Here is a 26,509-nt window from a genome sequence, read left to right on the forward strand (position 1 = left end):
TGTGGACTAAAAAACATAGTATTTTTGAAGGATATACAAATTTATTAGCGTTTTTTTAACTTTTTATTCTCCTGACCACAGTTAAAGATATAATATATTAATATACAATATATATTATATATTATATGTTTAATCGTGCTCCCGGCTATAGCAGGGGCGCATTAAGGGGGGAGGGGGGGCAAAAGGGGCATTTGCCCCGGGCGGATGTTTTTTGGGGGCGGTAAATTTTTTGTAATTTTTTTTTTTTCTATCTCAGAGTCAAAAAGAAAACATACAAATTGTATGACGTAATGGAAAACTCGGGATTAAGAAACAACTAATAATAATTGGTATTATCGTACAAATGTACTATTAAATTTTATATATTATGTATATAAAATTATGCATAGTATGAGATGGGCATTTATGTAATAACATAAATTATTATACTTATACATGTGTCATGTATACAAGCATACGGATAATTATATTTATAATTATAATATATTGTGGACTGTGGTACCTAACGTGTACGTGTGGTTTTAGTTATAATCGAATAGTATTTTGGTATTTGCTATTATATATAGTTGTCACAGTCATTATACTTAAAAATATAATGATAAATCATAAATGATACGGGAAAGAATTATTCTATAGTTAATGTGGAAAATTATTCTATTTTTAGTCATACCCGTATGGCCGTTTTCTTTGCATGTATTATTGTTATTTCTTATTATCTTTCTGATAATATTATTATGTATTATAAATTATTATTATTATTATACTGCATAGACGCTCAGTGACTACGGCCTACGGATGTGTAATTATATGTAATACAATTTTGTCGTCGGTTTTATTTGTTCGTTTTGATTTTAAATTGCTTATAAATTTTCTAAACTATGTCGGAGGTTTCAAAACATAAAAGAAAACCAAGTGGCGCAAAGTTTAGAAATTTAGCCAAGCAAAAGAAATAGAAAATCAACGATTGCGTTTCGAGCTGTATGAAATTGAATAATTATTTTGAAGTTAAGCCAGTTAAGGTATGTAACTGTGAAATTTAAATTATTGTTTTTAATAGTACAAGTAGGTAGTAAAAGTATTTTCTTCATTACATTATATTTGTTATTATTAACTTTCAAGTTTCGGTATGTTTTTTTGTTCAAAAAATGTGAACATATTATAATAATTGTAAAATTTGGTTAAATGTTATTTATTAGATTCGGCTAATCCCAACTGCATATCTGTATGACTGTATCTAAAATAAAAAAAAACTATTTTTGTTTTTTTAAAGGCATTTTAATTATAATTTTATTCAATGTTGAATATAAAAAAAAACGTGTACCTTTATACTATAACATCAACATGGTAAGAAATTATAAAATATGTGTACATGGTCAAGTATTATAAAAGAGTTTGTGAACAAAAAAATAAGAAAAAAAATATTTTAATTAGTATTGTTCAATATTTGTCATTTAAATAATTTTATAATATGTAGTAATATTTTATTGTTAATAAAGAATAAAGATACATTTATTATTATAAGTCAGTGCTTAATACATAGGTACTCCATAAATAACTAAAAATATAGGAGTTGCTTACTCCTAGGTATATTAGGAGGTATTTATTAGTTAATGAAATATAAACATTTTACATAATAAATATTCCAATTTCTAGTACTATTTAAAAAGAAAGGATTATTATTCCAAGTTCCAAATAGATATTTAGTAATTAATTTAATAAGATGTAGGTATAATAATAATGATTGTATGAAATGTAAATTACTAACTTAATTATCCGAGCGCAGCGAGGAAATTTTTTTTTAAGTTTTTTATACTTTCATTAATATTAATAAATTACACCAGGGGCGCAAAATAATTTTGCCCCCCCATATGTGAACCCTTAATGCGCCCCTGGGCTATAGTTAATGTTTAATGTTAGTTCTCATTAATATTATAATCATTATATTATATAATATTCATCATTCTTCTTGAATTACCAATAATACCAATGATATAAAAATATTGAAAACATATTATTATTGCTTACATAATAAATTGCCTATACAATAATAGCATTAATTTGTTTATTAATAGGTAAATAACTTAACACCTTGTTTTTTTTTTTATAAAATAAATTTAAAAATATTAATCGTATGGCATACAATATGTAGGAGAAGATTGGCATATCCGAAAATTGGGAACTTCGTCCGAAATGGGTGAGTGAGCCTCTTAATTAATATTTTATGATAACAGTTTTTAGATTCTGAGTTGATCAATAAATGTTCTGATTTTACAATGATGTGTGTGTGTTAATTTTTTTTTTGTTGTTTATGTATATATGATAAATGGTAGAAAAAATGCGTCGAATTTCAACTTTAGTGGTGGTTTCTGATAAAAAAAATTCGATAAAATAACATATTAGATAACATTATAACATATTACGATAAAAATTTTTCTATCAAAAATCTTGAATATATTTTAATACAAGATTACTCATAAGTTTTCAATATAGCTTTTTAAAATATTAAAAATCCAGGGTCACGAGCATTTTAATTTTAAATTTTTCAAAGTTCATCAAAATTACGAAAATTTGCAAATAACTTTGTTGTTTAAAATTGATAAAATGTTATGTTTTTATAACTATTCTTTGAACATTTAATAAACGGTTTCCTAAAAATTAAACATGTAGATTAGGTATAACATTATGCAACATTTTGGCAAAAATAAAATTAATCATGAGGGGGACGGAGTGGCCGAGCGGACTAAGGCGTCGCAGCCGACCCGAGTTCAATTCCTTGGCCACGGGCGGCATTTTTCTTCGGACAAGTCACGGTGTCCGGAGAACAAGTGCCGCCATCCCCCACCCGGGCAATGGGCATGGCAAATACCCACGGGTGACCAATCAAAAATTCTGCCAAACTCATTACACACGTGAAAAAACCCCCTTCCATTACAAAAACCTACTACATACAATCATAAAAAACCAGCTAATGGCCATAGTTGCCGGGCTTTAAAAAAAAAAAAAAAATTAATCATATACCGTACCTAAAATTAGTTGCAAAATAATTAATTACTATAGGCAATACCTATAAATATAATAAAACATATTTTAGGAATAGGATGACCTTTATAAAAAAATATACTTAGTAATATTGACTAACGTGTTGCCTCTGCTGTCAATTGTTTTTCATATACAATGATATATCATACATCATTGAGCTCATATTTAACACATTTATTACATTGACTCACTCGACACCTACTACAGCGAGTGTATGGCCGAGCGGTACCCACTTGCCAACCCTTTATTGTTTTGTAAATACAACTACAATATTTTTTACCTATCTACTATTACAATATTTTATAGGTACCTACTTTCAAAACGACCAAGTTAATCAAATACGATAAATGTATACAATATTGATCCATTTAAACAATTTATTGTGGCAATATAGAATAACTACTGCGATACCAAAAGTTGTTTTTACAAAATATATATATATATTTAGATTTAGCATATTTGTTAAAAACTAATTATAAAAGGTAGTCTCAAAAATGGATCTCCGGAAAATTCTTTATGTGCGCTTATCTTAAAATTTATAAAATTAACAAATATTGCTATGGTTCAATTTAAGCTGGATTACAATTAAGAAGTCATGACCTGATTCATTTAATATAGAAAAGTATAAATAAATAATAATGTTGAAGAAAATAAAAATAACCAATAAGATATTGTCGACTTTGTTAATTTATAAAAATGTTTGTGAAAAAAACAAACTGTGTAACTGTCTTTATAGTTAAATAAAATATTAATAAACGTTATAGTGATATAAATCAACAATTAACGACGTGTGCATACAAGTATCTTCTCATGCTTCCTTCAACTCGGGTAATGTTTAAACTAGTATTTCAATTACTTGACTGTTTTATACTTGATGCTTTTATGCTTATGGCTTCCAACAAAAAAAAATGTCCAATAATATAGATTCTGATGATGTTATCAAACGATTGGACATTATATTAAATTGCTTCACTGGGAACTTATTAACTAGTAAGTGTCAGATGTTCTAAGAATAAGCTTATTGAAATAATCATATTAATTAGTTAGACGTGTATCTATCCATTGCATTGCTGTATTTAACTACTAAATTATAGCTTTTAAATTAATATTGACTTGTACTGTATTTGCCACTTTATTATTTAAGCCTAAACATGCGATCTATTAATTGTTAATAAGTATAAAATAATTAGGTATAAAAAAACATTTTTTTTTTTACATTATTTAAATAATTGCGGGATTTATATTATAATTTACTAAGATTGATATTTTCCGGGACAAAAATACCACCAACTCAGCTATATACATATTATTTGAAAGAAAATAAATAAATATAGTTATAAATAATAATAACAAACGTTGGTAATATTTAAAGTGTAATTGATATAAAACAAAATAGACAATTTGAACAAAATAAAATTTTAAAAATAACAAACTCTTGTACAAAATATGTTATAAGCATTGTACATTTTAAAGAATTATCTTACCAAACCTATAACTTTAGATTACACGCATCAATTATTAAAAAAATTAATTTTATAAAATATTTTTTTTTAATACCTACCTTACTAATAATACATTACTAGATAAGTAAAGTTAATTAATTTGGTAGAGATACAATTGAAAAATAAATTTCTTATTTTAAAAATATTAGTAGATTTTAATTAGTATAAACAAAATAATATCGTAGGTAATTGAATTAAAAATATACTCGTTTTTGTGTGTGTATATAACCAATTTGTTAATTAATAATTCCAAGATGTTTTAATATACTTTTAAATATAATGTTCCATACTAATATCAATGTATCTGTATAACTTACGTAATTATATAAATTTATATCAATCAAATAAATCAAATTTATTCATCAAAAATGTACAGTAGACCAGGGACTGGAACCTTTATGATTTTATCGGTTTGGGTTTAGGTTTCGGTTCTGATTTCGGTTTTTAAAAATATCGAATTTCGGTTTCGGTTAATACCGGTTTAACCCTTATTATTTGACTTTTTTTTATCAATAAAGTACTATATATAAAAAAATGAACATAATATTAATAACCTCTTTTCAGTGACAGGTATTTGTAATTAAGTGTAACTATTTCAGAATTTAGGTAATATTATAAAAAAATGAATCATTATAAAATAATAACTTAAAATAAATAAAAAATTATTATTAAAAAAAAATAAGAATTAATTTTTAACAATCTTGGGCGACCCATGTTTCAGTTTGATATAATAATTTATAACTTATATATAAAAATATAAATTTAAAAAATATATACCGCGCTAATGAAGACGGAAGAACAGTTCAGTAGGTAGTAGGTACAGTAGAATTGTCGTACAGAGCATAGTATAGAGTAAAGAGTTAAAGATACCCGCATTAGGTTTAGGCGAGGGGTAAATACCTGACGGAAAGTTTGTACACCAGATTACTGATTTCAATGATTATACCTATGATTACTCATGATTTACTACAAAGATTACCTATGATTACCCATGAATACCCATGATTACCATCACCTTATGTACACTGATTACCCCCAAGGTGTTTACCCCTCGGGTTTAGGTATTTAATATTATCAATGCAGGCATACTAGTAACAATTATAATTTATAATTTAAATGACAACTTACTCTGAATTCTAAATCACTTATAAATGTCCAAATTGCTATTATTTTCAGAAATTCTACATCAGCTATTGCGAATTGCGATTCAATAATAATATTGATATCGGTTACATGGAAATTATAATCTGGATTTTTGGTACTTCTTTTATGAAAATTCTGTTGTACTTGTACACATAATAATATTCTTATTTCTTAGCATTGATAAACTTTTATAATTTATTGGTCTACAATTCTATAATTATTTATTATTACTAATAATTAGTTATTACCTACTTACACTATAGATAAAATATCTATTGGATTTTGGAACTGAAAAAAACCGAAAAACAGTAAAAACCACTACATCAAAATATAGGTTTCGGTTCCTAAAAAAATGTATTTAAGGGTTCCGGTCCGGTTTCGGTCCCAAGATTTTCAAAAGGTTTCGGTCCAAAACCGATCAATTTCAATACGGTTCCAGTCCCTGCAGTAGACACCCAACTGGTGTAAGGTTTTAACTGTACCTAATCCCTATTAGTTCGATTGTTTTAAACTATTTTTTATCGTGAAAAATTTTAACGGCTAGCTATACTGTTAAAACTGTATAATAAAGTAATTGAATATAGGTACATATTTTAGTAGCTACTCTATGAATATATGTTTATAACCTATATTTTTATAAAAACTATATCCTGCTTAATGCTTATGCAATTTATGAACACTATAAGCACGATACACGCGCACTTCTATAGTTATATGTGGTAAAATACCAATTACCAATAAAGCATTATTTATTATTTTTAACACACACAAAATCAATATCAGATGTTTATTATGTTTAATGTTCTTAAAACTGTAAATGTTCACGTATATTCTAAATTTTGATTTTTTATTAAAACTGCAAATGTAAGCATTAAAAAAAATAAACACAATAACCACAGTAATTTAAAGACTAATTTTGTTTAAATTTGAATTTTTAAATAGCATTGTACCATTCAGACATTTAAAGCTAACATTTTTCTTAAGATATTATCAATATCATGAATTATTTAATTTTTCAATCATAACAAAATAAAAACGTAAAACTTACTATAAATTTTACCTATTTTTGCAATTTTCAAGTTTTTTTAAAATTTGTATTTTTTATTAAATTATAAACCTATGAAAGTCTTGCTTCACTAAAAATGTAATATGATTTGAGAACACAATCATAAAAAATACTTGAACAAATCTTAGGCGATGATACAATATAGAAAATTCCGTGTAATATGAAAAACTCACGTTTTGTTAGAATAAACAAACACAGATGAAAAAATAGAAAGAAAAGAAAAGATTACTGTGATTCTAAGAATATCCTAAGAACTGAAAAGGTGAAAATGCCTGATATTTAACTAGAGAAGAAATCAAATGTAACCAACTGAGGAACAGACAACAGCAATTACTAAACGAAACAAAATAGTACTTCATAAAAACGTTTTATTGATGAAAAATGTAAGCAAACTACAATAAATCAAAGAAAAATGACAGAAAATATTAATAGATCAATTGATTAATTTGTCAAAAATATTCAGTAACTTACTTATTAGGCTTTAATAGTAACTGTACAATTACAATGATCAACTGACAGTAAAGCTAGTAAAATATATTAGATACTATAAACAATTTACACATTATATATTATACAATTTATTATCTGTAAATTACATTTCGTTTCGGTAATATTTCATTTGAAAACTATGTTGTCTATACATTGTGACATTGATACCAATGGCTATACCAATTAAAATAAAAATTGTTGAACTTATGGATAAGAATATTTGTAAGTGTATGTGTATGTGTATGGTTTTAACAATGCTTATTATAACATTTTTAAACAATTATGTCTTACAAACTTTATTAAAAACTACTAAACAAAAAAAAATGTTGAGTTAATCAAGGAAATAGGTATGTAGTACATTTATTTTAAAATCACATCATTGCTAGTACGTTAAAACACTATTATAAACTCTAATTTTAAATAACTGCAGTACAACTATCCATAAAAATTAGATTTTCAGATAAAAGCTCAAACGATAATTATAATACCTATATGATAATGCAAAACCTATTCAGCTATTCGTATAGTTCTTACACGGTTCTATGGAAATAAAATAAATTGTATAACTTTTTAAGACTAACTGTTTAGTAAATTATAAATTACACAGATAGTTTAATCGATACTGACATTCTCCTCAGCTATTTAATATATACCTTAACTATACATTTATACACTCAAGACTCAAATATAACTACGTTTCTGGTAAAACGTACAAGTAAATAATAAATACAATGTAATAATATTATAAAAGGATAAGGTAAGAATTAATGCCCATAACCAAAACCCATGCCCCATAATATAATATTATCATATGTATATGTTTAATGTTATACACATATTATACATCATAATCATCGGACGCGCCGTATATAGGTATGAAGGTGGGGAAAAGTACCTTTTGTCGATAGCCGTGATCCATTCGGTAGCTGCCATTGGATAAACAACAACAACAACAACAACACCAACAACGACGACGACGACGACGACGAAGACTACGTAGGTAACAATTCGCAGTTTAAAATATGTACGATGCGATTATAATTCACGCTCTACACACGCGTTCGAGTTACAAGAATTATAGTATCAGTTGATAAATGCAATACATTTAATAAAAACGTTAATAATAAAACGTAACATATTATATTTTATTATTATCATCGCCTGAAAAATACACCATACACGGGTAATGTGTATATTCCGTGGTGTTAAACGATGGTGGGTAACTGCACTAAAACAACAATCACAATATTATTGTATCATCGCCGGTTCCGGTGGTACCGACCGGTGACACGACGAGTACGATAACCGCGGTTGTACACATCGCGCCGCGCGTAGTACTACGACTGCGGTAGTGCCCTCGTCGCGGAGGTATTCCGTGCACCCTGCGCGCCGCAGTGGCCGAGGGATTGCGCGGAAGTTTCTACTTGTTGAACGGCCGGCGGCGCGCCACGTAACTGCACGTGCGACCCGACCGCAGCGGACGGTGGTCCCCCTTCTTTCGTCTGTGAAGTGGAGAAAAGTGAAAACCCGATAAGTTGCAGCCTACCGAAAATTTTACTCACCTACCTACTTGTATTTCATTGGCTCAGTTATTCGAAAGGGAATTCGATGGTTACATTTTTGAATTACAATGATTTTGTATAAGTTACTCGTCCTAGGGTGACAACAACAGTTCCACGACTTGTATTTAGAAATTATTTCTATTTTTATAAAATTTAGTGTGTAGGTACCAGAAGTACGTTCTCAAACACGGATTTTACGGACCATATTATATTGCAGGTTATTCCTTGTGCGGATTGCAGATCAGTCGCGTTCCATTAACGACTAAAAACTAAACTATTCAAAATCAGAAATTGGTTCATTATTATGATCATTTTTAAGTTTTTAACATAATATTTGTCTTTAAATCTTCGGTACCTACGTATCAAAACTAGGTCTGTATAACGTACCTCCCTAGTGGTATGTATTTAACAGTCTTAACATGCATGAGGTTTGTTAAATTTAAAAAAAAAATTTAGAAAAAATACTTAGATACATGATTGCATGACATTGCTAACTGCTAAGCCAAAAGTATGTTAATTATATACTCATATGCTCATAATATACCTTATTAAAACTTTTATAGAATAGTCATACTTAAAAATTCTAAAAATCTTAATTTTATTAAAAAATAATGTATAATATTTGCGTTTATCATTTTTTGTAACCAATATTGAGTGAACTTGTTCGAAAATGTTTTTTTTTTCTATTAAAAGGACTTTAAAATGGTATAATATTATGGAGGACCATTGAAACGAGCCGTATGACTGTATGAGTGACGAGTGCACAATACACAGTGCACATATATATCATATAACGCGTAACTATCACACGAAATGTGGAATGGCTTTCTCACCTATTTCGTGCATTTATTTTTGTTCAATATATTGTATTTAATAAAATGTTTTTTTAAATTCTATAACTTTAAAATCTCACAGTGGTAAAAATGTAGGGGAGGATAAAAGTTAATATTTAAAAAAGTGGGGAAGTTGTTCTCAAGTAAACTTCATGAGATATTCAGATTTTTTCAGAAATATTATAGGTCAGTTAGTTTGATCGGTACAAATAACAGGCCGGATCAAAGGAGACAGAAGAGGAACTTGCCCCTACAGGCTACCAGTTTTTTTTTTATAAACGAACACAGTTTTATAGTAATGTAGTATATAGTATCCCAGTCAATGCATTCAAGAACTTTAATATAGATAAATAAAAATGTTAAAAGAATGATTAGATTGAGTTTTAATAATATCATTCAAATATTAGGTTCTGGTTTACATGACACCCGCCCAGAAATTATTCCTGGTTAGTTTCCCGTCAATCGTCATACAGGTTTAGATATTGTAGGGCTAAGCCATGTGAAAACAGTACCCATGCAGTGATGACATATACGAAAAATAAAGGTTTAGATAATGCCCGTAATTTATTTCTCTCAGCAATGATAGAATAATAATATGTCGTTAAACTAACTAACATGTGTCCTGATCGATCGGGAAATATGTTATTACCAATAATATGTAAGCATAGGTACTTATACGAGTTGGATTAACGATTATATACGATTGCTGTCGACTATTTTACAACAGTTCTCGACAAGACGGCCGTTTTAATCACTTGACAGTAAAACACAAATATAACTTTGTAGATACTGTAACTTATAAGTGGAGCTCACAATCAGAATGCAGAGAGGATCGGGTGAAGTAATAATGGGGCAACAAAAAACGAAAAAATACTAAGAGAAAGTCTGATTCATTTTTAGAAGAGAGTTTATCTGGCGTCTGGCGAAGTAAACTAAATTGTTAAGATCCGTTAATCACTATACTAAGAAATATATAAAAATGTTGACCACTTGCATGATTTAAACTATTTAATAATTTAATCTTTTTGTTTTATTCTTGATGAATTCATATCATGACCGTAGGTATATATTACATTATATTATGGGTATAATGGTAGCTGGTATACCATGCTCAACCTACCTAGTTTTTAATCATAGTTTTAACATTTTAAATATTTTATAAAAGCTATAGCTATATGAGAGAGCTATATAAATCAGGAACTTATCATTCCAAACAAATATTTTCCCGAAAAATACTGTACTTAATTAGTTTCTTGGTTTATATGTTCAATACGTAGCCCCGCTATGGTGCCATAATATGTTACAAAAAGTAAAAAAGCGGGTAAGTGGAAATCACTCTGGTATACACTAGCCAGTAGGTTACAACATACAAGTGGGTAACTGCAATGGATTGGTGTTTAATTGGAATGCAATGATATAATATGTTTGAATACGAAAAGCGATTCTGAACGGAGACGGTTGTCAGCCTAGGATATTTTATATTATATTTATATTATTATTAATACGGTAGTCGCCAGCCGGTTAAGTTGAATTATTTGTTTATAAATTATCATATTTGTATATAATAGTATAAATCTAATTTGATATTATTAAATGAACCGATAATAAGACCGATAACCGATGAAGACCGGAACGCTAATCAGTATCGGTAGTAATTTTTAAATTAATTAATATAAATGCAATTTTGATTTGGTTTCAAAGACTATACAGAATTGACTCAAGTACTTATCTGTAATCAGATATAAGAATACCGAAATGGAAGTGTGTAGAAAAAAATGTTTATAGTACCTATAAGAAACATAATTGAAGCTAAGTATTTTATAACTTGGTGTATTGAGTAGTGAAGCCCCCCACTGACGATACTCATGGCAGGGAGAAGTTAACAACGAATATTCAAGTTTTTAAGCACTTTTACTGCTAAAAATAAACTATTAAGTACCTATTTCCAAAAAAAGCATAAAGCTTATGCCAGAGCTTAAGTTAAATTTATATTTACAGATTTTTTGCTCAACTCAAAATTTAAAAACCATAAATTATTAGTTTTGAAACTAAGACTATAAAAACCTACAAAAAAGTTTTTTGGCTTAGAATTAATTTAAATAAGCTTTAAAGTGAAAATATTCTTTCACAGTGGTTACATGTTCACTTAATTTTATTAAATCAAGAAAAACACAAACAAGTGTAATAATTTATAAAAATTAAATGTTTGTTATATTACTAATTTAATGCACACAAATAATTAATTGATACAAAAATTATTATTTATAAATTATAATACAACCGATAAATAAATAAATAATCATGCAAATATAAATAAATGCATTTATAATTAAATATAATAATAGTGTATATATATATAGTAGATATAAATCTAGGTTGTCCAACCCGTGGCCCTTGAAGCCTTTTTTTTTACCTTCTAGAAGATTTTTGTTAAAAAAAAGTCGGTCCAAGTGATAAATCTACCAACGAGAATTTCAATTTTCAAGTATTAGTAGTAACGTACATAAACAAATTAATATTCAACAAAACACAATAATTACAGGAAATCTATACAGGTAAGTTTCTTTCATACGAAAATTCCTTTGAACCTTTAGGCAACTCCATATATATGTATACGTATAAAACGTTTTAGCTTAACTTATAATTAAATACAAAAAATATTTCTGTGAAATTCTACATTTATTTTCGTTACTTTCTTTGTAGATATATTATGCAGGTTACGACTTACGGTACACCATTATTAAAACCATATAATATTATTTTTTTCAGATACCTACTGGCTACTGTTAATGTAATGTGAATCTAAAAAAGGGTAAGTGAGTGTCACTCTGCTGTACAGTAGGTTACAAGTGGGTCACTGTTAAGGACAGCATTAAATTTGAATTCAATGATATAATATCATTGTGAAAAACGATTCTGAGCAAAGATGGTCAGACAGCGTATGATATTACTAAGTATATTTGAATATATTATTGTGAGCAGAGTAATTTATATATAACCTACCTATTTACGTGGAACCTTGTTTTAAATTTTCAATCCTTAGCTATAAAATTTGAACATTTTATAAATTTTTGACAACAAAATAATTATTAAATTTTAAATTTAAACCTTAAATGCTTATAAAAAAAAATTGTGCTTATGTATTTTTAATATTTTTCAACTGCTGTTGAAACAATATTTCAGGAGTCTTGCATTAAATTTTCAAGATTTTTTACCTAACAAATAAAGATTGACATTTATAGGAAAAAAGACTAATAAAATTGGAAACAGAAAATGTTCCTCAACAGTTCAAAACAAATCAAAATATTTTGAAAATGTTATCGTGTATAGAAAATACAAATATAAACGACCAGTAATTTTGTGGAAAACTGTTTTTGCGTAAAAATTCCCGTTTTTCATTAATTTGTATGTTGTTTTTCCCTGCGCTTTTGAAAACTATTAGGAATTTTAAAATTTGACTTTCCAATGCACCAACTAGATTCACTTTTCCATCGCACAAGATACTGTTGAAGAAAATCAAAGCAATTTTACTGCCCCAAACCGTGATGAGTGATGGCAGACACAAAAATAAAAAAATAAAAAATAATAAAACACATCATTGTAAAATCAATACATTCATCGTTTCATACTCAGAATCTAAAATTTTAAATTTAAATCTTAGTAGATAACGTGTCAATTTTTAAAACGAATAAAGCATGTTTTAAAGTTAAAACCGTGTAAAATCCAAATGAATATCAAACTCTGAGTGTATATTCATACAATAGTATTTACCAATAAATTTATCATAACTACATAATTATTTATACCTTGAGGTCGTTTCATTGAACAAATATAGAAAAAAAAAAAAAAAATTTGAAGTTTAATTTTTGACCAAATTCATCAAAATCTCGAACATTTGCAAATTATTTTTCAGTTAGAAATTCATAAAGTTTTTCTTTTCATATTTAACATTAGATATTTGAATAGAAGATTCCTCACAAATGTTTTTACATTTAACAAAAAAAAAAGTTTACTGGAAAGTTACACTATTTATAGGCATGAGATATTTTTGATTTTTATTAATTTTGTTATTAATTATCACATTTTTTATAATTATAATACAAGAACCTATGCTAAGATGACACGCACCATCTCCGCCCAAAATCTTTTTTTCGTATGCAATGATTTGTCATATAGAACTCAAATCTAACACATCTATTATTACAATGATATACTCGAACTCAGTAGTGTAGACAGAAATTTCATTGGGGGGAGGGTGATATATATTCATAATTTTTAAGATAAACCACAAGGTAGTGCCCCACACTAATAAGTAATATTATGTATAAAAAAGTGGACAGGTGGCCAGTGGGTACTGATCTGCTGTAAAGTAGGTGTCTAGATAAGTAAGTATATAAACGCATTGACATTTGTAGCAAAAAAACTTTTTAAAAAATGATAATTTCTATTAACAGACCAATATAAGTCAAAATATTTTGAAAGTTTGAAATTTTCTTTTATAGAAAATAATAAATTAAAACATTTGGTGAACATTTCAGGTACCTAATTTTGTGGGTTAATACTTATTACTGTAGGGCTATGCGATAGTATCGATTAATTGTATTTAGTAATCGATACTATCGATTAGTCTATATTAGCAGTCAATCGATAGTATCGGTTAATCGATATATAATCGGTTTATCGCAAGGATACCTTGTTATCATCGTCGTTTATCAGTTATCATTTTCGTTGAATAAGAAACCAGGGATTTTAAATAATCTTTTTTAAAGATTATTTAAAATCTATGTAAAAAACAAACTTGTTTCTATTTATAATATTAGTTATCATTTCAAACCACAACAATAACAATTACCAATTTGTTGTACTCAATAGTTAATTCCACGAATTAAGATATTATACAGGATACGAAACGAACTTGTGATAAGTGACTCGCATCTTCTCACGCTGCGGCTAGACTACTAGCGCTTTATAGGATTGGTGTGTTTACCGGGAGAATAAGGAACTAATAGTTCACACGTTAACGGTTAACACCACAACAAGGTGGATTTAGTAATTTATTAATTTATTAATCCACCTTGCTTTAAACCTTGGCTTTATCCAGCGCACGATTATAAAGAAATTTTATAATTTTATTATAGTTTTAATTTTATGTTTATAATCGTGATCCAGCGTCATTAATATGAAGAATTCGGGTACACATATCTAGTTGTTGTATAATATACGCCTGTGATTTCAAAATATCCCGGCAGGATTCGTGATAACAGATAACAAATCTACTTATCTACATCAGAATAGTTGTTGAGTACAACTGATTGACAGTAAACACCACACGCTAGATGCCTAGATATACAGTGCACAGTTAGAAATAAATTTCAAAAATACTTAGTACTTACTACCTGCCCAGTGCAGTAGTGCCTAACTAATAAAATACCTTGTAGTGATCTTTTATTGTTTTAGTACAGAGATATCCGTTTTTTTAATACGAATGGCGATGTAGCCGATGTACATTCATTTGGATTTTGGATCCTAGTTTAGGAAAATAAAATTAACGTTAAATTATCTAAAAAATATTTTTATTGCATAAATATGAGCCTAATGGATCAACTTTTTCCAGCAAATCATAAAACCACATTTGTGGTGGACCACACTCCATACTTCGGATTGGCTAGTAACTCGCATATCAAAATGGACTTCACTAAACGGCCATCTGGAGGGATACCACCCGCACCCATATTCAAATCAATGTGGACGTGTAGCATTGAAGCTGTACTCGAATACTGCCGTATCGTCTGGGATCTATTTCCAGAAGGAAAACTTATACGTGTTATTAGTAGTGACATGCAATCTCGCACTTTGAATAATTGGTCATCTAGTCAACAAAATGTTAACTATATGCTGCATCATTTATCATCTTTAGGGCCACCCGCAAAACTTGTACCAAATCCAAATCGAGACTACAGTGTAGTGTACGGATTTCGTACTGCAGCCGAAGCGATGATTGAATGTACTACAGCGCAAATGGATCAGGCGGCTAAGAAAAATAATATTGAAGTTCAAAACAAGTAATTTGTTTTACCTAGTTATTTTAAATTATAATTTTACATATAGATAACTGTATAAAGTACAGTAATCAGTTCATTTATTTTACAGGCATAACACATATTTTGTCTGAGTTTTTTTTTAAATTAATTAAGTTCTTATGGCCATATCAGAAACTCTTTCAGTGCTAGGGTTATAACTATTTTGTTACATTCTATGTACAGTAATAATTATTTTGAATTTAAAGTTTAAAGGTTCTTAAACAAAATTTTCCAAATTCCAAAGGATGGTTATGTTAGGATTGTTAGGAATAATTGTTTAATATTATATTATTTATTACAAATTCACCATTATTTTTGTACCTAAATATAAATCTTTAAATATGTGTTAAAAACTATTATTATAGCTATATAAAAAATTATCCCATGTCTAGACAATTAATACACATTGGAGCCACTAGAGGGGCTTAGACCCCCAAAAATGGTTTGATTACCTATTTAAGATTTAATAATAATTTAAGCATGAAATATTGAAATACATCCTATGCAATATGAGCTGGAATATGAGTTATGTAGAGAATTATTCAAAAGTCAATTATTGTATAAATATAAAATATTATAGTTAATTTTGTAATACATAATTAATAATAATATTGTTATCAAATAAATATAATGCGGCAGCGGCATTGTGGCGGTCACCACCCAATATTCCGACTAAATAAATAAATGATCGATTGTGCCGGTGTTTCAGGATTCACTGTGGATGAATTGTGTTTGTGTTTAAATGAAAGTATGAAACATTAATGAAAAAAGAATAGTAAAATTGTAAATTGGTACATCTTACCTAAGATACTCATAACTCGCTTTAAAATTAAAATATAATAAAAATCCTATGATATAGCCTAGATAATAATCTTACCTACATTTAAATTGTATAAGAGGTCAATACAATATTATTATACCTCTATAAACTCTAATTTTTAAACTACCTGGGCTAAATATGATCTGCCAAGCCTAAAATTTGCCATGTTACACACTCGTAAGGTGGAGACAACACATGCGAGTGCCACGTCCTCTTAAGTCTGAAGCATAGAAAGAAATTTAATGTTACTGTATTAGAAAATTTTTTAGTCAACAATAAAAATAGAAGAAAATATCTTAACCTGTAAATTATAATCCATGTGATTTTTTAATATAGTGTGGTTATAATTCAAAGGCGGATCCAGAAGGGGTTATCACCCCCCCCCCCCCCCTTGTTGCCATCCCAAACTTAATTTTTTGACGTGATTACTTCAAGAGTAAATGAGGGGTAAAAATCCAAAACGTACTATTGCCCAAATACTGATTTTTCAGGAGAATCGATTCTCTATATCTTAACATTTCTAATAGAAACAAACCATTTACAACCAGACAAATCAATTTGAAAAAAGGGTTTTTTTTTTAAGATTATTTTATAACGTACTATTTATATTTAAAACGATTCAAATGTGTTAAATATCCTAGAGTTATATTTTTAATTTAATTTAAAACTTTTTTAAAATTAAATTTTAGTACATTTTGGAATAACATTTTTACTTCCCTATATATAAATATACGTACAAGAAAGGTAAAAGTATGTTTTGACATAACATAAAAAAAAGGATATTTTGGAAATAGTTTGTTTTGATATACCTAGTTAATGATTTGTTCCTATTCTTTCAACATGGGCAATAGTATGTTTTGGCGTAAAACTGGAAAAAGTACGTTTTGATTTTCTAAATATAATTTTTATGTATGGAAAAGGTTTGTTTTGGATTAACCAGTCATTTTGAATTGCAGATTTGATCAGGAAATAGTACGCTTTGATCTATTCTGAAGACGCCAATCGATGTATCGATATTTTTATAATAAGTAATGATACCTACTTGATTTTGTCAATTTTGGCGTTAGTACATTTTGGATTTCCACCCCTCAAATAGAGATTTGTTTAATTAATTTAATTATTCTGTACGAGACTGAAAAGTAACATAATATGTATGTACTTAAATAAATACTTTAAAAAGGACTAGCCTATATCAAAATTAATATTTTTAATTTTATCTATATAATGTGTGCAGTGTACCCTTTAAAATCTCCTCTCCCCCTGTTATCTTGGTCTGGATCCGTCCTTGGGTTATATTATGTAATGCTTGTTTTTATTTGAAGTAATTTTTTTTCTGTGGTATGGAGTGCAAAGCCCTCCATAGCTCAAATATTAGCGTAATTTATTTCTGTGGCTTCAGCCCCCCTAATATTTAGCTAGTTGAGAAAATTCTAATACAGAGGAATGATTCAGATTGATTAAATATAATGTTTCATTTGCCATTTTTAATTTAATAATATATAGTACCTCAAGAATTACATAATACAAAAATCATTTGAACAGTGGTTAAACTCTGGGTTAGACACAGTTAATAAATTGCTAAAAATGTTCATTCATTTTTTTTAAATAATCAAAAAGTTTTTAAGAATAATTATTATTGTAATAAGTAATATCAATTGAGTTATACTCATGATGCTTATTAAATATTATTTTGTCAAATTTCAGATGCAGAACAGTTATTATCACATCAGCCAGGGACAACCCATCAATAGATAATCTCATGTCCATGTTTCATAATGAAATTATCAAAAGCAACAAATATGTATCTCAACCTAATTCAATGTCTATTAATCACTGTCACTTAGTTATAATTAACACTTATCCGGATTCCATAACATGTGAAGTCACTGATCGGCCACCTCATCCCATATCACCAATGCTAGATTTGGAAGTGCATTCAATTCCTGCATCCAAAATTGGTATTAAGATATCAAATCTTTTATTAAAACACTACAATCTAGCTAGTACAACAGTTACCGGTATTCCTATGAAGGAAGAACAAAATGCCAGTTCATCAGCAAATTATGATGTAGAAATATACCATGCAGCTACTGCACATACAACTATTTTAAATGCAAATGTAGCTGATGCCAAAGCAGTGGTTGCAAAAAAAGAAGGAGCGGACTATGAGACAATTAAATTAAAATGGTGTACGCCTAGGGCAAATAACAATTTGCCAGATATTCACAGTTGTACGACGCTACATAGAATCACTCCAGTTGATATAAACAGTAGACCGAGCGCTTGTTTAATAACGTTTTTATTGAATGGTCGATCAGTTTTACTCGAGATGATTAAACAAGGTGGTGGTAAAAGCATGTCACATGTTTTAAAATCATATAATGGTGAAATATATATACACACAGTATCGTCTGGTCGCACAGTACTTGAAGATCCACCAGCCATCAGTGAAGGCCCTGGAGGTAAAGTAACTCAGTACAGAGTAGCTGATTTTGGTACTTTTATGAAGTTAAATTTACTGCAACCAACAAAAAGAAAACAAACAGAAGATAAAAACTATATTGACGATGCAAAAGAAAAATTGAAAAAACAAACTGCATATTGGCCATTAATTACATCATCAACTATAATTTTTAATTTGAAACAATACACTGAACCAATGTTGTCATTAATGGTTAAAGATAACATTAGTGATCAGGAAGTAATGAATTGCAAACAATGTATTTATTCTTTGATGGCTGCTGAATCAAAGAATGAACACCTCATTACACCCAGTCTATCAAATCCACGAAAAATTATGAAAAAAGATGACCAATACAAGTCTATGTGGGCAGAGTTGGAAACATTCTTAAAATCAAACTTATACACTGAGAATCATTGTAAAGTGTTGCAATGTTTATTTGAATGTCGTGGTAAACTTGATGAAGAAAAAATCATTGAGAAAACTTTAATGCGTTTCAAAAAATCTTTAGCCGACAGACCAAGTGTAATACGAGCTACTACAGATTCGCCTATGTCTCCGCCATTAACTCAACAGACAGGAATAAAACATAATATAGCTCATAAAGCTGTTGCTGCAGATCCAAACAGTGTTATGTATTTGCAAATAGTTCAGGATCAGGACAATCGTAGAGTTAACCCTCCTTCACGACCACAATTTGCTGGTAGATTAAAATCTATTCAAAAGAGAAATGGTAATTTATTTGCAAAACTTTATCAACATATAGACGACGACACAGATGCTAAGGGTGCTAAATAAAATTGTTTGTAATTTTATCTGTATTGAAACACATTTTTCCTGACTCAAATAGAATAATATTTTAATACCTATTAAAATTATTATAAAACATTTTGTACTGTAAGATATTTTTATTTTTTACTTATAGCTTGTTGATTATTGTTGCTATCATAATATCACTATTATTTTATCCCAAAATTGTAGTCAAATTGAATAGTTCTCAAACTGTATTCAAAACAACACGGCTTCCTAACTTTAATCTAAATAAATGGCAACATATCATTAAAACAGTTAATGGGCTCATAAGCAAAATTTGCTTATATGATTGCTTCATTAAATGAGGCAATCACTTTTCCTACATTGATAAGATTCAATGTATAACTGTTCTCCTGCACACCGATACAAAAATTATAAAAAAATATATAAATCACTATGATATGGCAAACATCTGGGGATACAATACCAATTACTAATAAGCTTAAAGAAATAAAAAATAGAATATACAAATGGCTTACCAACTATAAATTGTAATACCTCTCATTGTGCAGACATATTAACCGCAAGAACCAGAATGAGCAACATAATGACATACCTACCTCACTAATATTCATGCGATATAACATGAAGAACAACCCTACTAAATCCAATATGACGAACCCCTCGCAGTAAAAGTCCTAGATTTCCCAATACGCCTACGCAAGAACCATCATCAAACATTCTTCAACTATGCAAGAAGCAATTGGGGATCACAACACCCACTCAATATACAAATTTTTCAAAACTATCGGTATGGATACCATTTAATATAAGATAAGTTAAGATAACATGTTAACATGTAAGTAACATTGAAAAAAAAATGTAATCACTATAATTATTAAGCTAAGCAAATAGCCATATTAATGTAAATATAATTGTAGGCTAATGACCCAGATCTTCATACCTAATAAAAAATTAATGGATTTTTGAAAAAAGTAATAAACAATCAATATAAACCTATGAAAACCATTAAATTTACATTGAATTAAAAAAATATATGAATTTACTTAATTAAAAATGAACAACATATTAAATAAAATAATGTTTTTAGCAACACAATGGATTTACATTGTGTATGTTTAACTTCAAAGAATATTAATTTTGAGGTGTCAATAAAATTAAGAAAAACTATTATCGAGAATACTCAACATTTTAAAAAGAACACTCAATTCTAAATTATGTAATTTGGGGTAAAAATTATAAATAAATAAAAACTTAAATTTATCTAAAATAATTTACTGCTATTGCATCATTCCAAATTGGCCCTATTTTCTGAAAAAAATAAATATGTGGCAATAGATATAGGTACTATACAAGTACAGAACTAAACAAGAATAAAAATTTATTAAACTCTATAGCTAATTTATGTCAGTCTTGTACTTTTGTGTAATGTGTTAGATACTTTCAATGTTTAAAACAATAACAGAGAATTACTTTTCCGGTTACATGAATGATTTTTTATTATATGTTATTATTTATTACTTTTGAAAGTGGCCGGTGAGTAAAAATGTAACATCAATGACAAATGCATATTTTAGAAGCGATAAAACTTTTATAATTAAAGTTTGTTTTTTTTTTAAGTTTATACATTATGATAAAAATGTATGTAATTTATTACATTTTATTATAAATTAATAAATATTATAAACAATATGATTCATAAATCACTTTGACCAATGACTTCGAATCATATCGGCTCCCTTTTCACCAACCATTAAAGTCGGAGCATAAAGATGTGCGTGGGGTATATGTGGAAATATTGATGAGTCCACTACTCTTAGCCCTCGAACTCCAAATACTTGTAATTTATTGTTGACGACGTCTCCCATCCGGCATGTACCGCATTGGTGATGATAAGTGTGCGTCAAATGTTTTGATAAACAAGCCCAATAATCATCGGATCGAAATGGTATACGATCGCATTTCGGATATGGTACAGGATCCAGTTTAGCGGTGACATCTTTAAACGCCTGTGTTTCCTCTACTAACTTCACTGCATATTTAAGCGCATAAATATTGTCTTCTAGATCAGTATTGCTGTCATAATAGTTATAAGACATAATGGGTGGATTCAGTGGGTTACTGTTTTTCAAAGTTACGCTTCCGCGAGCGTCTGGTTGTAACAACACAGTAGCCATTATAAATACGTTTGGTTTATCTGACAGAGGACCAAAAATTAATTCAAGTCCTCTACCTGATGGTGCCCTTACATAAGCTAAGCCGTCCACTCCCCTTGGTACTGTAAGTGGTCCTTGGCCATACTTAAACCATTCTTCAAATAAACGAGGATCAGATATGGATTGTTGATTGATTACTGGGCTTGTTTGATTTACTATGAATTCCAAAGCTAAAAAATAATACAATCTGTATTACAAAATATTAGGATTTGGTAGGTACTTGTTTTCCCGATAATTGGTTATAATAAACAATGTGTTTAATGTTTATGTGTAATGTGTAAGTACCTACTTATAGCTTATTAGCTTCAAGCCTCGGGTAGTCAGGTCCTAGTCCCGAACGCACCTAGGTATATATTATTATATCTATTTTGTTATATTTAAATATACGTTAGATAAGTTATAACTTATATTATAGTTGGGTATATCGTACAGGTAACTACAGCAGTGATTGAATACTATTAATTATTATTTTAATATTTTATTATTCATGTGTGAGATGGATTTATTAAAACATGCATTTTACTTAAATACCTAATATTGAAATTCAACAACAACAAAAAAAGAATATATTATTTTACATTAATTTATCTTAAGTGGCTTTGATACCGTGATCTTTGTCCAACACATGCGTGACACAGGATTTAGACGTGTTCTTTGCAAACGTGCCTATACTAATTGATATACTAACTATTACTAATTGATCTCATGAAGTGATAAGAATTCTGAAAACAGATTTTAATTTTTCGTCAAATCTACTTTTTATACTATCTCCCCAAATTCCTAGATTTCTCAAATTCCTAAAAAAGTTATATTAAAAAGAGTAACTAAAAAATTTTCATATTTCAATTTTTGGAGAAAGGTAAACTCAAAAAATCAAAAATGTGGAAAAGTAAATTTGAAGTAGACTTGACAAAAAATTCAAATCTTTTAGAATTATTATTGCTTTATTAGATCAAATGGTATGTTTGTCAAATAACACGTCTAAAATCCTATGCCGCGCGTGTGTTAGACACAGGCAGAAAAATAAGATATCAAATCCCCTTAACAATGTAAACTACTACTACCATATAAACATACTTGATTTAATTATAGGTAGGTACTCTAAGTGTTTGTCTTCAATTTTAATATTCAAAAGTTCTTCAATTTTGTACCAATAATTAAAAACCAAAGTAAAATTACCTACGTTAACTAAATTGAAAAATAGTTAGGTATAATAGTGAGTAGGTACCTACTTAAGTTTGACAAAATTTCAATAGAATTGAAAAAAATCCAAAAATTGCACACAACAATTTTAGATTTTAATTCATGCTTACATGAAACGCATTTAAAACTGACTTACCTATAAATTAGAACAGCATAGATGAAAATTTGAAAATGCTACTAGATCCGTGCCTTAGCAGTTATAATTATCATAAATACATGACGGATAGTCCTAACCCACATATATCCAAACTTTCTTCCTTAGATCATAGTCTCGTCGGCTAGGGTGCACACAAGCTCCAGCATAGGTACCTTTACATTTATTGTAAACTCCGCCAGTGAAAAAACGGGTAAAATTAAGTTTATGTAAATTCCGCCAGTGAAAAAATTACGTAACATTATAAAATTAATATAATATTATTAAGTCTGATATAAATCCATTATTACTTATTATAGCTAATTATAGCATTCTCTAATACATATTTTTTCAATTTAAATTTGCACTTTGTTTAGCCCACAAATGAAAACCAATAAATTGCCTTTATACAGGTCAGTACATTTTTTCATTTCGTGCATATTTCGTTAGATACTAAAATTATCAAAATACAAATGATAATCAAAAAATAATATAAACACTATAATAGAAACGGTCATCTGAGAACACTACCTACGAAAGATTTTATATTCGTCAAAGTACATAGATATCATCATTGAAAATACTGTTTTTCAGATGTACGAAGATAAATTTATATTTATATTATTAATAATAAATGATCGATTCGATATATCAAACTTACTCTAATATCAGTTTTAGCAATTTCAACGCAGGTACATACCCATTACCCATGCCATACATGTCATCGCCAATGATGTCTACATATTTAATGTGGGAAGGCCTTAACACTGGCGGAGTTTCCATATACCCATTAAAGGTATGAAGATAAAACTGACGGAGTTTACATTAGATCCTTTCATTGCCTCTTTTTCTAACCGGTATTCTGATGGAGTTTAGGTACAATCGCCCTCCCGCCACTGTCCACTCTCCCTGGCAATCCAACTTTTCGCGCGGATTAAAAGTAAACGACCCTGCAGGTTCCTTTCTAATGATTAAACCTATCCTTCCTAACCAAATAAATGAATAAGTTAGTAGGTATTTTAAGTAGTTTCAATGGACATTCACTTAAAATATCCAAATATTATATCTTATTTTATATGTAGGTATTAGGTACTTCTTGTATTATCATTGCATATAGATTGTAAATAGGTAAGCAATATTTGATTGCACAAAAAAAACATTAGTGACTATTCGCTGTGTAGAACTTATTAAGAGCTTATCAAATAGTTTTAACTTTAAATATCGTATTTAATAGTAAATACTAAATACACAAATTAAAGTTAAATAAAAAAATAATATTTAAGTTTTAAATTTTAATAAGAAGGTAGAAAACTAGAATTATTATATCTAGATATTTAATTGTTTAAAGTAAATATACCAACTGTTCCATAGTGATCTTGTAAATGTTGTCCCACCTGTAAATCTTGAATTACTGGTATTCCATGATTTTTTAAGTGGTCTTTTGGTCCAATTCCTGATAACATTAGTAATTGAGGTGAATTTATTGGCCCAGCAGCCAAAATGATCTCTTTTTTAGCATATACTGTTCTATTTTTGTCTCTTTTTACGAATTCAACTCCGGTTGCTAATTTAGTTTTTGGATTAATAAGTATTTTTGTTACTTGGCTGAATATTGCCACATGGAGATTTTGACGATCTTTGACTGGACGGACAAAGGCTTTAGACGCGCTCACCTATCAAACAAAATATTTATTTAGCTGATGTTAGGTAGTTAATTATATTGTAATATAAACAAACAGCACTAATAGAAATCGTTTTTTCTTTCAAAATGCATAGTAAAGACAAGATTCTTTATTCAGCAGACAACTTTTTTTAATCGCAAATAAATTACGTTAAATCTTAAGATTTCTAAAATTTTTTAAATTCCTAATTTCTATAATTTGTGAAAAACCAAAACCAAAATATTTACCAATAGGTATTGCCAAACATTGTAAATTATATTTAATATATTTAAGTAGAAAATATGTGTATGATAAGTAAATAAAATATACCAAGAATACAAAATATAGACGCAAGGACAAAAGTTGGTTTGGTAAATAAATGAACTGTTCATGTTCAAATGGTTGGGTAAAAATACAATACTAATATTTATTTGTTAAATTACAGTTAGGTATAGGTATGCATATTATGAATATATTTACTCTGCGTCCATTTATTGTTGTGGCTTGTAAACGCGATGCTCCATACTCTGGGTTAACTGTATAATCGATATTTACTTTTAATCCTAATTCGCCACCGGCTTCTATAAATTTATCAACGAGCGGTGAATGATATCTAACTCGTTCGACGTGTAGATTTCCTTTATGTGAATGAAACGGTGAGTTTTGATATTCCGGTATAGAATTGTTTTCAGATTTCAAAAAATAAGGCAATACATCACTGTAAGCCCAGCCATCATTTCCCAGCCCTGCAATTATATCATAATCTTCTCTTTTCCCTCTCTGGTAATACATATCATTTATTATCGATGATCCACCCATGCCTTTTCCTTTTGGCCAAGGACAGCGATTATTTTTAAAACCAAAACAACCATTTTTAACTGGCTCTGCGGTGTATCCCCAACTGTACTCCGATGATTCTAAAAACGATGCTACTGCCGGTACATCTGTGTACACAGTTTCGTCTTTTCCTGCTTCTAGTACTAGTACTGACCAATTTAGATTTTCAGATAAACGATTTGCGACAACACAGCCTCCAGTACCAGCTCCGACGACAATAAAATCATACTCACGCAATATAGGCCTTGTACCTAAAAAATTGTTTTCCCTGAAAGGAATTCCTTGCTGCTGATACAGGCCATAATTTGACTGGTATAATTGTGCAAATATTGATGATGTAAATAATAGAAAAAATACGAATATTTTAAGATTAATTTTCATGACTAAATAAGTGTAAATGTGTATACTGAATAAGTGTACTTGAATACTTGATCAATGATCATGATGCAACATTGGAACCTACTAAATAAGTACACAATGTCAGTATCGAAACCTTAAGGAATGCTGTTTTCTGTAGGTCAAAATCTTCTCTTTATGTACCCACTTTTTTCCTGTATTATCGCCATTGAAGTGAGGACTGGCGTTATTATAATACTTCCTAATGCCCCGGCTGCATCGTTTACCTACTATGTTAAAGTTACAAAATTACTAATCATATTATGTGCAATATAGTAGCTATCAACAATTTTT

The 26,509-nt window shown here is 28.8% G+C and overlaps 3 protein-coding genes across 3 annotated transcripts in view; 1 reads left to right on the forward strand and 2 right to left on the reverse strand.

Annotated features, from left to right (window-relative positions):
• The window catches only part of LOC100162065 (rap guanine nucleotide exchange factor 4), a 262,441-nt gene that overhangs the window by 135,366 nt on the left and 100,566 nt on the right, over positions 1 to 26,509 (reverse strand). The gene's annotated exons all lie outside the window — the stretch shown is intronic.
• On the forward strand, positions 14,962 to 19,896 carry LOC100168173 (integrator complex subunit 13). Its single transcript, XM_001944368.5, has 2 exons — positions 14,962 to 15,696; positions 18,239 to 19,896. Exons 1-2 carry the CDS (start codon positions 15,221 to 15,223, stop codon positions 19,791 to 19,793), a joined length of 2,031 nt encoding a protein of 676 aa, XP_001944403.2. The 5' UTR covers positions 14,962 to 15,220; the 3' UTR covers positions 19,794 to 19,896.
• On the reverse strand, positions 21,453 to 26,253 carry LOC107884418 (glucose dehydrogenase [FAD, quinone]-like). Its single transcript, XM_016806419.2, has 3 exons — positions 25,463 to 26,253; positions 24,679 to 24,994; positions 21,453 to 22,155 (listed from the first exon to the last, which is right to left on the reverse strand). Exons 1-3 carry the CDS (start codon positions 26,198 to 26,200, stop codon positions 21,473 to 21,475), a joined length of 1,737 nt encoding a protein of 578 aa, XP_016661908.1. The 5' UTR covers positions 26,201 to 26,253; the 3' UTR covers positions 21,453 to 21,472.

The sequence above is a fragment of the Acyrthosiphon pisum genome, chromosome A3, assembly GCF_005508785.2.
Source record: "Acyrthosiphon pisum isolate AL4f chromosome A3, pea_aphid_22Mar2018_4r6ur, whole genome shotgun sequence".
In the NCBI taxonomy this organism is placed as follows: domain Eukaryota; kingdom Metazoa; phylum Arthropoda; class Insecta; order Hemiptera; family Aphididae; genus Acyrthosiphon; species Acyrthosiphon pisum.

Excerpts from the sequence above, each read along its gene's own strand:
- LOC100168173 (XM_001944368.5), top strand. The coding sequence starts at position 15,221 with ATGAGCCTAATGGATCAACTTTTTCCAGCAAATCATAAAACCACATTT. Across the intron at positions 15,697-18,238 it reads AATATTGAAGTTCAAAACAA|ATGCAGAACAGTTATTATCA; the intron begins GTAATTTGTTTT and ends GTCAAATTTCAG.
- LOC107884418 (XM_016806419.2), bottom strand. The coding sequence starts at position 26,200 with ATGAAAATTAATCTTAAAATATTCGTATTTTTTCTATTATTTACATCA. Across the intron at positions 24,995-25,462 it reads CAACAATAAATGGACGCAGA|GTGAGCGCGTCTAAAGCCTT; the intron begins GTAAATATATTC and ends TTTGTTTGATAG. Across the intron at positions 22,156-24,678 it reads AGATCACTATGGAACAGTTG|CTTTGGAATTCATAGTAAAT; the intron begins GTATATTTACTT and ends ATTATTTTTTAG.